A 16,713-nucleotide genomic window follows, 5' to 3' on the forward strand; every position below is an offset into this window, starting at 1 on the left:
AGTATATATGTAGCACCAACTCTCCTGACTAACCAAGAACACATGCAATGCCTATGCTCTAAAATTCTGCTTCCTAACACTTCAAAAGCTGCTGGCACTCTGAATCTCAATAAAAACTCAGGTAACAGAGCAGGAAGATGGAGACACTATTCCAACATACATCAGGGAATTAACAAGGAAAGCATGCCTCCTAAAATACTCAGCTCACTATAAATCTTTAGTTGAAAGATTTCTAAGCCTGTTTACAAACCAAGAAAGTGGGTTTTGTGATTTTATCAGAAACATACTTTTTTAAAAAAAAAAACACATGCTTTTACTTAACTTGATCACCTGCCTCAGACTTAAGTAATTTTTTATAATCCAAAATCAAATCTACTCCTAAACCATAATGCTCTGGTTACCCATCAGGATGATATTGAAAAGATGACTTTATCAAGCCAGAAAATCATTTATAAAAGAGGATTCCCACAACTGTTTTGTGCAATGACAGCATCACTAGTCTACAACTTTCCAAAGGGGACCATTTTGAGGGGGACAATATTCATTTGTATGTATAAGGCCCAGTATGTTTATTAAATAAGATAACGTATAAAATGTCTAGGATAGTACATAATATAGTCAATATCTGTCATCTCTTCCTGTTCCCTTTATTAAACATTCAGTCACATCATACCAACATTTCATATGAGGAGATTGATCTCAATCTGAAGAAAAACTAACAAATTTTTACTTTTCTGAGGCTGCATGAAATTCATTCTTTCATTCAGAAAACATTAATTGAGAACCTGTTGTATGCTAGGAAGTGTTTTAGGAACGTGGACTCTAACAGTGAACAAAACCAGATAAAGGTTCCTCCTTTCATACAACTTACATTCTAGCAGTTGTAAAAGGGAAAATTTTAAAAATAAGCACAATAAATATTATATAGCATATGAGAAGATTATAAATACTAGAGAAAAATAAAAAGTAGAGCAGGGTAAATGGGTATCCAAAAGTCTAAAGAGTGACAGGAAAGGCAAGTTGCAATACTAAAAGGAGGCAGGGGTTGGTCAAAGTAGGCCCTACTGGAAAGGTGAAATTTCAGCAGACTTGAAAAAGATGAGAAAATTAGCCAAGAGATATGTGGCAGGAATAACAGCTAGGGCAAAGACTTGAACTGCACCGTTTCTGAAGTGCCAAAGAAACACCAAGAAGGCCAAATGTGGACACAAGAATGGGATCTGACCGTGTGCAGTCTTAAAGGCTGCTATAAGGACTCTGAGTAAGAACAGAAGCTGTTGCAGGGCTTTTGAGTAGAATGATGCTTTTCCTCAAGCCTTTCACAGTCACATGTAGATAAATGCACACAGTCCTTCTATACAAATTACTTACTTCATCCAGATGCCTGAAACATTCTCTCATTGGAGTTTCTAGTTCTTGTTGTATTTCAGCTCGTAACAATTCCAACTTTTGTGGACTTAATACCTAATATGTAGAAAATTATAAAACAATTCTAAATATGAAATCACAAATATTAAATGGAAGAATCAGACAAATTTCAAAGCTTCTCTCCTAATTATGACAATGAAATTAAACTAATAGAAATTTCATGATATACCTAATTTTACAATAACTATTATATAAATAGAACCATCATTTGAAACAAAGAAACTCAATTTCAAGCTCTCAGAGATGTCCAAAATTCCATTAACATGAGGTAAAGACAATTACTGATTATTATTATTGTTATTAATAGGAAAAACTATGTTGGCAGCTAAGATTATCATGTTGGATACAGTGGCTGATTCTATTTTCTAAAGCAAGCAAAATAAAGGTATAACAATTTGGTATACCACAGGAAATTCTTCAGACTTATTTTCAATCAGAGAAAGCTGATATTTACCAGCAAAATTACTTTAGGCTCCTCCATGTTATACTCTTATAGAACTCATATTTCAATAAGTATTTACGTAAGCTCCTTAAAAGAACACAAATTAGTCTTTAGTCACCATGTGTTCCCGAAACCTCGCACTACTGCCTAGCACAAAGGAAACACTCGATTATTTCTTGAATCAATTAATTAATGAATACTAGTTGTAAAAAAAAAAAAAAAAAAGACCTAGTTTGTATTTACATTAATCTCTGAAAACCAAGAATAATATTCATTTGTTTATTCATCAATACTCCAAATATTCCAAAAACTTTACTGAATGAATGCCTCCTATATGTAAAGCATTGTGCAACATACTATAATCTACATAACATACTGTTCTAAATTCCTTACATGCATTAATTTATTTAATCCCTACAACAATCCAGAATATAGCTACATTATCATACCCCTTTTTATCAAAACTGAAACACACAGAGTCAAACTTGCTAAAGATTACAAAACCTCAAAGGAAGTATATCTCTCCCCATAAAAAGTTCAAACTTTCAAGTGAAAAATAATTTATACATACGAATACCTATAAAAATAGGCAATACAGGCTTACCAGAAAGGTAAAGATGAACAAAAAAGATATTTAGGACAGAAAGAATGGCACATCAAAGGAATGGGAAAACTAAAGCTTAGGTAGAACCCAAAACCAAAGAATGGATAAAATATTAAATGCCCTGGGGAGAAAAATGATCCTCAAAGGTGACCTAAAGGCATTTTAGGTAGAACCACCCTAAGCACTACAGAAAATTTAGAATCCTGCGCCCCTGTGTTAATGTTGGTAGTAATCTCTAGACTCTGTGACACCAAGGCCATGCTGACACACTTCCATTAAACGCCACCTTGGAGAGCTGCATCCTGGCTGGAAACAAACGGAAAAGAGGTGGGAGCCACACAGTGGAAGCTTCCTGAACACCAAGTTCATATTCTTATAATTTACTCAGTATTTAAAAAATTTTTCCTTTTACTTAAAATGAATAAATTACATAAATAAAATAATTCAAACAAAATAAAATATAATATTAAAACACTAAGTCTTCTCACTTCAGTCATCTAGTTTCCCTCTTAGGAAGCCACCACTGTCAATAATTTATGTATCCTTCTTGAAGCAGTACACAGATATATAAGCATATATACCACTTCTAATTTTTCTATAAAGAAAGGCATACCATACACATTTTTCTGCACCTTGCTTATTCACTGAAGGTGAATAAGCATTACCATATGTATATTTTAGGAAGAAGCAAGATGGATCAAAAGTTTTGGTGGGAGAGAACTGGTGGCTATGGGAAGGAGAGGCAGTAAATGGGGCTAAAGAAACCAGGTGGAAAGATCCTGTTATTATGGTTTATGATGTCAAGAGTCTGTAATAATTTCAAGTCCAAAGTGAGAAGGAATGGTAATTAAAAAAGAATAAGTAAATTTTATTTGGATGCTTTTTCAAACAAACCAACTTTAAAAATAACAACAAACAAGCAAAACTGTGAGAAAATTAGGAATACGTGAACAAAGACACAACACTAAGAGGTTCAAAGAAATAAGTACTTTAGGTATGTAAATGGTATTGTGGAAACACTTTTGAGGAACTGCTTTGGTATATAATAGAGATGTATACTAAAATATTTAGGGTTGAGATGATATGATTTGCTTCAAAATAATCCAGAGGGGTTGAGAGACAGAGGCAGAAGTGTTAAAAGATAAAACAAGACTGGCTCAGAGATGGTAATTACTGATGCTGGGTGATGGGTATGTGGGGATGCATCATACCACTCACTATACTTCTGTACTTGTTTGAGATTTCCATAATTAATTAAAATATTTTAATTAAAAATAAAAGTGCTGGGCTTCCCTGGTAGCGCAGCGGTTCAGAGTCCGCCTGCCGATGAAGGGGACACGGGTTCGTGCCCCAGTCCGGGAAGATCCCACATGCCGCGGAGCGGCTGGGCCCGTGAGCCATAGCCGCTGAGCCTGCGCGTCCGGAACCTGTGCTCCGCAACGGGAGAGGCCACAACAGTGAGAGGCCCACATACCGCAAAAAAAAAAAAAAAAAAAAGTGCTTCCACTGCCAGCAGATGGCATAGAGACCAGGTTTACCCTCCTGCCTGAAACAAACAAAAGACTGAACAAAAAAAAAACCCAATGGTTTTCAAGACATTGGACATAATGAAGCAAGAAAGATCCCTAAGAGACAGAAAACACAGAAGGTGAGCTTTGCAAAAGCTTCCTGGCCATGGCAAAGGACCACCTGAAAGGATTAGAGGGATGAGTATTTAGAGCTCTCACAGAGTTCCTTTTCCCAAAAGCCAGACTTAAAACTTCATTCCAGAGAGATACGAGTAGAGTACTCAGAAGGCTCTCAGTAGTGGGAATAATTAGCACTAAACACTAATCTGTTCTCACTTAACAAATCTTAAAAGCAAGACTCAGAATGATAAAACTGTTTCCAAGGAACTGTGTCCCAGAACAAAGCTTAAGAATATTTACCAGAATACAAAAATATCTAGCACTCACCAAAGTAAAATTCACAATGTCTAGCATCCAATAAATATTTACCAGGCATAAAAGACCTAAGAATAAATTTGACCAAGGACGGGAAAAACTGTACACTGAAAACTATAAGACACAGATGAAAAAAACTGAAGATACTCAAAAAATGGAAAAATATTCCATGCTCATGGATTGGAAGAATATTGTTAAAATATGCATACTACCCAAAGCAATCTACAGATTCAGTGCAATCCCTACAAAATGCCAGTGGCAGATTTCACAGAACCAGAAGAAATAATTCTAAAGTTTGTATGGAATGACAAAAGACTCTGAATAGCCAAAACTATCTTGAGAAATAAGAACAAAGCTGGCGGTATCACACTCCATGATTTCAAACTATACTACACAGCTATAGTAATCAAAACAGTATGATACCGGCACAAAAACAGACACATAGATCAATGGAACAGAATATAGAGAGCCCAGAAAAAAGCCCATGCATATATGGACATTTAATCTATGACAAAAGAAAAAAATACACTGCAGGAAGGAAAGCCTCTTCAATAAGTGATACTGGTGGGAAAACTGGACCACCACATGCAAAAAAATAAAACTAGACGACTATCTTACACCATATACAAATTAACTCAAAATGGATTACAGACTGGAATTCAAGGCCTGAAACAGCCTCTTCAATAAATGATATTGGGGAGGAGACTGGTTCAAGATGGTGGAGCAGAAGGATGTGCGCTCACTCCCTCTTGCGAGAGCACCGGAATCACAACTAACTGCTGAACAATCATCAACAGGTAGACACTGGAACTCACCAAAAATGATACCCCACATCCAAAGACAAAGGAGAAGCCTCAATGAGATGGTAGGAGGGGTGCAATCACAATAAAATCAAATCCCGTAACTGCTGGGTGGGTGACTCACAAACTGGAGAACACTTATACCACAGAAGTCCACCCACTGGAGTGAAGGTTCTGAGCTCCATGTCAGGCTTTCCAACCCGGGAGTCTGTCAATGGGAGGAGGAATTCCCAGAGAATCAGACTTTGAAGGCTAGTGGGATTTGATTGCAGGACTTTGACAGGACTGGGGGAAAAAGAGAGTCCACTCTTGGAGGGCACACACAAAGTAGTGTGCTCATCGGGACCCAGGGGAAGGAGCAGTGACACCATAGGAGACTGAACCAGACCTACCTGTTAGTGTTGGAGGGTCTCCTGCAGAGGCGAGGAGTGGCTGTGTCTCACTGTGAGGACAAGGACACTGGTAGCAGAAGTTCTGGGAACTACTCCTTGGCTTGAGCCCTCCCAGAGTTCGCCATTAGCCCCACCAAAAAGTCCAGGTAGGCTCCAGTGTTGGGATGCCTCAGGCCAAACAACCAACAGGGAGGGAACCCAGCCCCACCCATCAGCAGGCAAGCGGATTAAAGTTTTACTGAGCTCTGCCCACCAGAGCAACACCCAGCTCTACCTGCCACCAGTCCCTCCCATCAGGGAACTTGCACAAGCCTCTTAGATAGCCTCATCCACCAGAGGGCAGACAACAGAAGCAAGAAGAACTACAATCCTGCGGCCTGTGGAACAAAAACCACATTCACAGAAAGACAGACAAGCTGAAAAGGCAGAGGGCTATGTACCAGATGAAGGAACAAGATAAAACCCCAGAAAAACAACTAAATGAAGTGGAGATAGGCAACCTTCCAGAAAAAGAATTCAGAATAATGACAGTGAAGCTGAACCAGGACCTCGGAAAAAGGAAGGAGGCAAAGATGAAGAAGATGCAAGAAATGTTTAACAAAGACCTAAAAGAATTAAAGAACAAACAATCAGAAATAAACAATACAATAACTGAAATGAAAAATACACTAGAAGGAATCAATAGCAGAATAATTGAAGCAGAAGAACGGATAAAGTGAGCTGGAAGACAGAATGGTGAAATTCACTCCTGCAGAACAGAATAAAGAATGAAAAGCAATGAAGACAGCCTAAGAGACCTCTGGGACAATATTAAACACAACAACATTCACATTATAGGGGTCCCAGAAGGAGAAGAGAGAGAGAAAGGACCCAAGAAAATATCTGAAGAGATTATAGTTGAAAACTTCCCTAATATTATGGGAAAGGAAATAGCCACCAAAGTCCAGGAAGCACAGAGAGTCCCATACAGGATAAACCCAAGGAGAAACACACTGAGACACATAGTAATCACACTGGCAAAAATTAAAGACAAAGAAAAATTACTGAAAGCAGCAAGGGAAAAATGACAAATAACATACAAGGGAACTCCCATAAGAATAACAGCTGATTTCTCAGCAGAAACTCTACAAGCCAGAAGGGAGTGGCATGACATATTTAAAGTGATGAAAGGGAAGAACCTACAACCAAGATTACTCTACCCAGCAAGGATCTCATTCAAATTTGATGGAGAAATCAAAAGCTTTACAGACAAGCAAAAGCTAAGAGAATTCAGCACCACCAAACCAGCTGTACAAATGCTAAAGGAACTTCTCTAAGTGGGAAACACAAGAGAAGAAAAGGACCTACAAAAACAAACACAAAACAATTAAGAAAATGGTCATAGGAATAACCATATTGATAATTCCCTTAAACGTGAATGGATTAAATGCTCCAACCAAAAGACACAGGCTCTCTGAATGGATACAAAAACAAAACCCATATATATGCTGTCTACAAGAGACCCACTTCAGACCTAGGGACACATACAGACTGAAAGTGAGGGGATGGAAAAAGATATTCCATGCAAATGGAAATCGAAAGCTGGAGTAGCAATACTCATAGCAGATAAAATAGACTTTAAAACAAAGAATGTTACAAGAGACAAGGAAGGACATTACATAATGATCAAGGGATCAATCCAAGAAGATGATGTAACAATTATAAATATATATGCACCCAACACAGGAGCACCTCAATACATAAGGCAACTGCTAACAGCTATAAAAGAGGAAATCGACAGTAACACAATAGTAGTGGGGGACTTCAACACCCCACTTACACCAATGGACAGATCATCCAAACAGAAAAATAATAAGGAAACACACGCTTTAAATGACACAAAAGACCAGATAGATTTAATTGATATTTACAGGACATTCCATCCAAAAACAGCAGATTACACTTTCTTCTCAACTGTGCATGGAACACTCTCCAGGACAGATCACATCTTGGGTCACAAATCAAGCTTGAGTAAATTTAAGAAAACTGAAATCTTACCAAGCATCTTTTCTGACCACAACGCTATGAGATTAGAAATCAATTACAGGGAAAAAAAACAAAAAAAACACAAATACATGGAGGCTAAACAATACGTTATGAAATAACCAAGAGATCACTGAAGAAATCAAAGAGGAAATCAAAAAATACCTAGAGACAAATGACAATAAAAACACGACGATCCAAAACCTATGGGATGCAGCAAAAGCAGTTCTAAGAGTGAAGTTTATAGCAATACAATTCTACCACAAGAAACAACAAACATCTCAAATAAACAATCTAACATTACACCTAAAGGAACTAGAGAAAGAAGAACAAACAAAACCCAAAGTTAGCAGAACGAAAGAAATCATAAAGATCAGAGCAGAAATAAATGAAATAGAAACAAAAACAATAGCAAAGATCAATAAAACTAAAAGCTGCTTCTTTGAGAAGATAACATTGATAAACCATTAGCCAGACTCATCAAGAAAAAGAGGGAGAGGACTCAAATCAATAAAATGAGAAATGAAAAAGGAGAAGTTACAACAGACACCGCAGAAATACAAAGCATCCTAAGAGACTACTACAAGTAACTCCATGCCAATGAAATGGACAACCTGGAAGAAATGGACAAATTCTTAGAAAGAGATAACCTTCCAAGACTGAACCAAGAAGAAATAGAAAATATGAACAGACCAATCACAAGTAATGAAATTGAAACTGTAATGAAAAATCTTCCAACAAACAAAAATCCAGGACCAGATGGCTTCACAGGTGAATTCTATCAAACATTTAGAGAAGCGCTAACACAAATCCTTTTCAAACTCCTGCAAAAAGTTGCAGAGGAAGGAACACTCCCAAACTCATTCTATGAGGCCACCATCACCCTGATACTAAAACCAGACAAAGATACTACAAAAAATGAAAATTATAGACCAATATCACTGATGAATATAGATGCAAAAATCCTCAACAAAATACTAGCAAACAGAATCCAACAACACATTAAAAGGATCATACACCATGATCAAGTGGGATTTATCCCAGGGATGCAAGGATTCTTCAATATACGCAAATCAATCAATGTAATACACCATATTAACAAACTGAAGAATAAAAACCATATGATCATCTCAATAGATGCAGAAAAAGCTTTTGACAAAATTCAACATCATTTATGATAAAAACTCTCCAAAAAGTAGGCACAGAGGGAACCCACCTCAACATAATAAAGGCCATATACAACAAACCCACAGCAAAAATCATTCTCAATGGTGAAAAACTGAAAGCATTTCCTCTAAGATCAGGAACAAGATAAGGATGTCCACTCTCGCCACTATAATTCAAGATAGCTTTGGAAGTCCTAGCTATGGCAATCAGAGAAGAAAAAGAAATAACAGGAATACAACTTGGAAAAGAAGAAGTAAAACTGTAACTGTTTGCAGATGACATGATACTATACATAGAGAATCCTAAAGATGCCACCAGAAAACTACTAGAGCTAATCAATGAATCTGGTAAAGTTGCAGGATACAAAATTAGTGCACAGAAATCTCTTGCATTCCTATATACGAATGATGAAAAATCTGAAAGAGAAATGAAGGAAACACTCCCATTTACCATTGCAACAAAAATAATAAAATACCTAGGAATAAACCTACCTAGGGAGACAAAAGACCTGTATGCAGAAAACCATAAGACACTGATGAAAGCAATTAAAGATGATTCCAACAGATGGAGAGATATACCATGTTCCTGGATTGAAAGAATCAATATTGTGAAAATGACTATACTACCCAATACAATCTACAGATTCAGTGCAGTCCCTATCAAATTACCAATGACATTTTTTACAAAACTAGAACAAAAATTCTTAAAATCTGTATGGAGACACAAAAGACCCCGAATAGCCAAAGTGGTCTTGAGGGAAAAAAACGGAGCTGGAGGAATCAGACTCCCTGACTTCAGACTATACTACAAAGCTACAGTAATCAAGACAATATGGTAACTGGCACAAAAACAGAAATATAGATCAATGGAACAGGATAGAAAGCCCAGAGATAAACCCATGCACCTATGGTCAACTAATCTATGACAAAGGAGGCAAGGATATACAATGGAGAAAAGACAGCCTCTTCAATAAGTGGTGCTGGGAAAACTGGACAGCTACAGGTAAAAGAATGAAATTAGAACAGTCCCTAACACCATACACAAAAATAAACTCAAAATGGTTTAGAGACCTAAATGTAAGACCGGACACTATAAAACTCTTAGAGGAAAACATAGAAAGAACACTCTTTGACATAAATCACAGCAAGATTTTTTTTGATCCACCTCCTAGAGTAATGGAAATAAAAACAAAAATAGACAAATGGGACCTAATGAAACTTAAGTTTTTACACAGCAAAGGAAACTACAAATAGGATGGAAAGACAGCGCTCAGAATGGTAGAAAATATTTGCAAACGAATCAACGGACAAGGAATTAATCTCCAAAATATATAAACAGCTCATGCAGCTCAATATTAAAAAAACAAACAACCCAATCCAAAAATGGGCAGAAGACCTAAATAGACATTTCTCCAAAGAAGACATACAGATGGCCAAGAAGCACATGAAAAGCTGCTCAACATCAGTACTTACTAGAGAAATGCAAATCAAAACTACAATGAGGTATCACCTCACACCAGTCAGAATGGGCATCATCAAAAAATCTACAAACAACAAATGCTGGAGAGGGTGTGGAGAAAAGGGAACCCTCTTGCACTCTTAGTGGGAATGTAAATTGATACAGTCACTATGGAGAACAGTATGAAGGTTCCTTAAAAAACTAAAAATAGATTTACCATATGATCCAGCAATCCCACTACTGGGCCTATACCCAGAGAAAACCATAATTCAAAAAGACACATGCACCCCAATGTTCACTGCAGCACTATTTACAAAAGCCAGGTCATGGAAGCAACCTAAATGCCCATCGACAGATGAATGGATAAAGTAAATGTGGCACATATATACAATGGAATATTACTCAGCCATAAAAAGGAACGAAATTGGGTCATTTGTAGAGACATGGATGCATCTAGAGACTGTCATACAGAGTGAAGTAAGTCAGAAAGAGAAAAACAAATATATTAATGCATATATGTGGAACCTAGAAAAATGGTACAGATGAACCAGTTTGCAAGGCAGAAATTGAGATACAGATGTAGAGAACAGACATATGGACACCTAGGGGGGAAGTGGTGGCGGGGAGGGGGGGTGACAGTGTAATGAACTGGGAGATTGGGATTGACATACATACACTAATATGTATAAAATGGATAACTAATTAGAGCCTGCTGTATAAACAAATAAATAAAACAAAATTCAAAAAAAAAATGATACTGGGAAAAAAGTCAGTCTCTTCAGTCAATGATACTGCGAAAACTGGACAGCCACATGCAAAAAAAAAAAAAAAAAACTAGACCACCATCTTACACCATACACAAAATTAACTCAAAATGGAATAAAGACTTGAATTCAAGACCTGAAACCATAAAATTCCTAGAAGAAAACATAAGTGGCAACCTTACTGATATTAATCTTACCAATGTTTCAGTGGATCAGACTTCAAAGGAAAGAGAAACCAAAGCAAAAAACAAACATCAAACTGAAAAGCTTCTGTACAGCAAAGGAAACCATAATCAAAACAAAAGGTAGCTTACTAAATGGGAGAAGTTATTTGCAAATCACCTATCTACAACTCAACAACAAGAAAAAACCAAGCAACCCAACTTAAAAATGGGCAGAGAATGTGAATAAACATTTTTCCAAAGAAGACATAAAGCTGGCCAACAGGCACATAAAAAGATGCTCAACATCACTAATCATCAGGAAAATGCATATCAAAACCATGAGATATCACCTCATACCTGTCAGAAATGGTGATTATCAAAGAACAATGAATAACGAGGGTTGATGAGTATACGGAGCAAAGAGAACCCTGTTACACTGTTGGTGAGAATGTAAATTGGTGCAGCAACTATGGAAAACAGTATAGAGCTTCCTTAAAAAAATTAAAAATAGAACTACTATATGATCCAGCAATTCCACTTCCGGGTATTTATCTAAAGAACATGAAAACACTAATTCAAAAAGATATATGAACCCTTATGTCCACTGCAGCATTATTTACAATAGCCAAGATATGCAAACAACCTAAGTGCCCACTGATGGATGAATGGATAAAGAGAACATTATACATACACACACATACACAAACACACACAGACAACAAAATACTACTCAGCAATAAAAAATTGAAATCCTGCCATTCAAAACATGGTTGGACCTTGAGGGTATGATGCTAAGTATGATGCTAAGTTTCTTTGTCTGAAATAAATCAGACAAAGAAAGACAAATACCATATGATTTCATTCATATGTGGAAACAAAACACACACACCAATGAACAAACAAACAAAATCGAACAAAAGCAAACTCAGAGATACAGAGAACAGATTAGTGGTTACCAGAGAAGAAGGGGGTTGGGAGGTGAGCAAAATGGATGAAGGGGGTCAGCTGTATGGCGATGGATGATAACTAGACTTGTGGTGGTGGTAACTCTAGTGTATACAGAGGTTGAACCATAGTGCTCTACACCTGAAACTTAAATACAAAAAAATTTTTTTTAATTTAGCAGATATGTAAAGAAGCCTGAAAATACTACCCACAATAAATAGGAAAAGAAAATCAACCAACCAACACCAACCCAGAAGTGACAGAGATGCTAAAATTAGCAAAGACATTAATATAGTTACTATAACTGAATTCCACATAAAGCTACAGTAAAGATTGAACATGTCAAGAAAAATATGAAAAAAATCAAAATTGGACTTCAGGATAAAAACTACAATTTCTGAGATGAAAAATGCACTATAAAATTACTGGCAGATTAGACACTGCAGGAAAAAAGATCAGAGAACTTAAAGACATGACAACAGAAACTATCCAAAATGAAACAAAGAGACAAAAAAGATTAAAAATAAATAAACAGGGATTTCCCCTGGTGGTCCAGTGGTAAAGAATCCGCCTTAAAATGCAGGGGACATGGGTTTGATCCCTGGTCAGGGAACTAAGATCCCACATGCTGAGGGGCAACTGAGCCCGCACGCCACAACTACTGAGCTCATGTGCCTCAACTAGAGAGCCTGCATGCCGCAAACTACAGAGCCCACATGCCACAACTAAAGAAAAGAAAAAGCTGCACGCCACAACTAGAGAGAAGCCTGCATGCCGCAACCAAGAGCTCATGCACCGCAACGAAAGATCCCGCGTGCCGCAACTAAGACCCAACACAGCCATAAATAAATAAATTTAGAAATAAATCTTTAAAAATAAACAAACAGAACATCAGTGAGTTATGGGAGAACTTTCAGTGGCCTACTAGCAGAGTCCCCAAAGGAAATCAAATAGGAGGCAGAAAAAAATATTGAGATAAAATATCTAAAATTTTTCTAAATTTGATGAAAACTATAAACCCACAGACTCAAGAAGCTCATTAAACCTCAAGCACCAGAAACATGAAGATATGTGCAAAGGCAGGTCAAATTACTGAAAAGCAATAAAGAAAAAATCTTAAGAGCTGACAAGAAAAAAAGACACACTAGATAAAGAGAACAAAGATAAAGCTAACAACAAATTTCTTATGTGACACATAAGTGAGAAGACAGAAGAGCAACATCTTTAAAGTACTACGGGAAAAAACTGTCAATCTAGAATTCAATACTCAGCTGAAATACCTTTAAACACCATTTCTTACATATACATACAAAAGCTGAAAAAATTCTCACCAGTATTTCTGTACCATAAGAAATGTTAAAGTCCATAAGATGGAAGGAAAATGATACTGATGGAAAAATGTATCTACACAAAGGAAAAAACAACACTGCAACTGGTAACTACACAGGAGTCTTGTGATCAATGAGGTCTCTGATAAAGAAAAAAATCTATGGTTAGAGATGCTTATCTCATAAGAAACTTATTAACAACAAGCACACACATTAAAAAATCTATCTTCCTCCCCTCTCCCTCTCTCTCAAAGCTGACATACACCAAAGACATAGAATTAGAGGGTTAACTCAATGTCATATTAGGAGGAAATTATGCTGTGTCTTAGATTTCTAATGGAATACTGCCACTGCTTGTCTGAAAAGAAACTTAAAAGAATGCTCTGTCATACAACCATCTATGTGTCATTACCTATACTAAATATATAAAAAATCTTCAATACTCCAACATTTGTCATATTAATAATACAAAACAATATTAACGCATACATGTGGAATCTAGAAAAATGGTATAGATGAACCTATTTGCAGGGCAGGAAAAGAAACACAGATGTAGAGAACAGACGTGTGGACACAGCAGGGGAAGGGGCCGGTGGGATGAATTGGAAGATAAGGTTTGACATAAATACACTACCATGTGTAAAACATGTGGAAAACAGATAGCTAGTGGGAACCTGCTGTATAGCACAGGGAGCTCGGCCCGGTGCTCTGTGATGACCTAGATGGGTGGGATGGGGGGTGGGGGGAGGGAGGTACAAGAGGGAGGGGATATACGTATACATATAGTTGATTCAGTACATTGTACAACAGAATCTAACATAACATTGTAAAGCAATTATACTCCAATAAAAAAATAATAATAATACAAAACAGACCAGAATTTTTCAAAGAATATTTTGATTTAAGGGGGCAAATATTGCTGTGCCAGAGATTCTTAAAAGATTAATGACATACTGAGTATTAAATTTTGCTCTGAGCTTCCTAGCAGCCAAATAAAATGGTAAACATACTGGTTTACACAGTTTTCATTACCTGACACAAAGAAAGCATATAAATGTTTTAGCAAAGTAATTTTTTAAAATTGTTTTCAGAAACATATAAAATGACTCCCATATTTTTAAAAAAGGTTTTGCTAACATGTTACATAACAACAATGTAATAGCTAACTTGTTGTAACCACTTACGACATCAAAGCACCATACTAATAATTTCTAATCATTGATTCATTGCAACTTTACAATCATCCTATGAGCTAGGCACTATTATTATCCCCATTCACTACAACTGTACAAGTGATGCAGAAATATTCTTTAAATGAATGTCTTTTATATTGTTTTTCTATGAAGCCAGAGATATTAAATTCTAAATCTGAAAAGGCATTTTGCAGGTAGATAATACATGTGTATTTTTAAAATAATCATCTTTCATAAAACCTTCATTGAAGAATTTCTTGCTGATTTTACTTTGCTGAATTTACTTAACTCACAATTTGTACAAATTGCAAACACCCCCTGAAGCAAATAGCTAAACTGCTTCAATACATGTATTTATGTATAAATGCTTCTTTCAGTTATTTCTGCCAGGTAAATATCACATAGAAATCAGATATGTTTATTTTGAAAAACAGAAACTTTAACAGATAAATTTTATTTATCAGCAAACATTTGGGAAGCTATCACATGAAGAAATATCCAGTTATTTTGTGTAGGTCCAAGGAACACTACAATAACCAACAGGGAGGCTACAGGGAGGCTGATTTCCTTTCAATATGATAGAGAAAATGCTTAACATCCTCCAATCCATAAATGGAAGTGTATCACTTTACAATTCACTAGGTTCTCTAGCACTGAAAGCACTGAAGCACAGAATGAAGAGCTCTGCGTCATAAGAGTTCCAAACGGGAATTCTGCTTTGAAATTTATTGCCTCACAGTTCTGGAGGCCAGAAGTCCAAAATCAAGGTGTCAGCTAAGTGTTCCCTCTGAAAATTGTAGGAAGAACCCTTCCTTGCCCTGTCCTAGCTTGTCTTGATGTGCTGGCAATCCTTGGCATTCCCTGGCAGCTGCAACACTTCAATCTCTGCTTCTGTCATCATAGGACGTTCTCTCTGCTCCACCACCACCCGTGTGTTTCCGTCTCTATGTCTTTTCTCTTCTTCTTATTAAGGACATCAGTCATATTATATTAAGGGCCTGTCATACTTCAGTACGACCTTATCTTAACCTAAGTAATTTCATCTGTAAAACCCTATTTCCAAATAAGGTCACATTCTGAGGTACTGGGAGTTAGAACTTCAACTTATCTTTTCGGGGACACAATTCAATTCATGACAGATATGAAAGAGAACTAGATGATTATCAACTCTAAGATGCTAAGGCTCTAGATACCTATGAGACAACAAGTGCAACATTATACTATATATGAATAGAACAATTCCAACTCGCTCATTTATTCTACTTATTCATGTCATTCATTTAACAAATACTTGCTAGGCACCATCCTGAGCACTGGAGACACACTCCACCTGCCCTCGTGGAGTCTGTATTCCAACAGAATAAAAATTGCCATCATTTATGAGTAGCTACTATGTGCCAGACACCGTACTGAAAATATACAGGTTATAATCTCATTAGTCCTTACAGCAACCCCTGTTAGATAAAAACCTTTATGCCCTTTATCACGTGAGAAAAGTAAGGAATAGAAACATAACTATTTGTTGAAGGTCATCACCTTCCTGGTGAAATGACCCTTTTTTTTGGTTATAAAAACGTTCTTTTTATCTTTAATGATACTCTTTGTCTTGAAGTCTATTTTATCTGATATTAATATAGCCACTCTAGTCTTCTTAGGCTATTTTGCATGTGCTTATTACAAATAAGCATGTCTACCTGTTACTCTCAAGAAACAGTGATTACATCTTCAATGCCTGAAAAGAATACTTTGAATACCTTGGGTGTAGTGCTCACAGACTGCATTCATATAGGCCTCAATTTTTGCAAAACAAATTAATCCACCAATTCTAAAGGTTTAAATTATATTTCCCTCCTCAACTCACATTTCAGAGGTTTTTGTTTAAATGTCCTAAATATGTATACGTAGGAATGAAACAGTAAACATGGTGGAGGGTCCAACCCAAGCTTAAGTGGTGGTGTTTCCAACAATGGAAGATTTCGAGATAATACGGAATGACAAACTCCTTTAACACTGCCGTCAAAAGAATACATGAATTGGATAATATGCCACACTGGATGACTTGA

General features: G+C 36.6%; 1 protein-coding gene across 1 annotated transcript in view; it reads right to left on the reverse strand.

Annotated features, from left to right (window-relative positions):
* Nucleotides 1-16,713, reverse strand: part of CEP83 (centrosomal protein 83) — a 112,012-nt gene that overhangs the window by 49,043 nt on the left and 46,256 nt on the right. The window contains exon 5 of the mRNA XM_049695042.1: nucleotides 1,372-1,464. Coding sequence (XP_049550999.1) covers nucleotides 1,372-1,464 — 93 coding nt within the window. The remainder of the gene's footprint in view (nucleotides 1-1,371; nucleotides 1,465-16,713) is intronic.

This window comes from Orcinus orca, chromosome 11, assembly GCF_937001465.1.
Source record: "Orcinus orca chromosome 11, mOrcOrc1.1, whole genome shotgun sequence".
In the NCBI taxonomy this organism is placed as follows: domain Eukaryota; kingdom Metazoa; phylum Chordata; class Mammalia; order Artiodactyla; family Delphinidae; genus Orcinus; species Orcinus orca.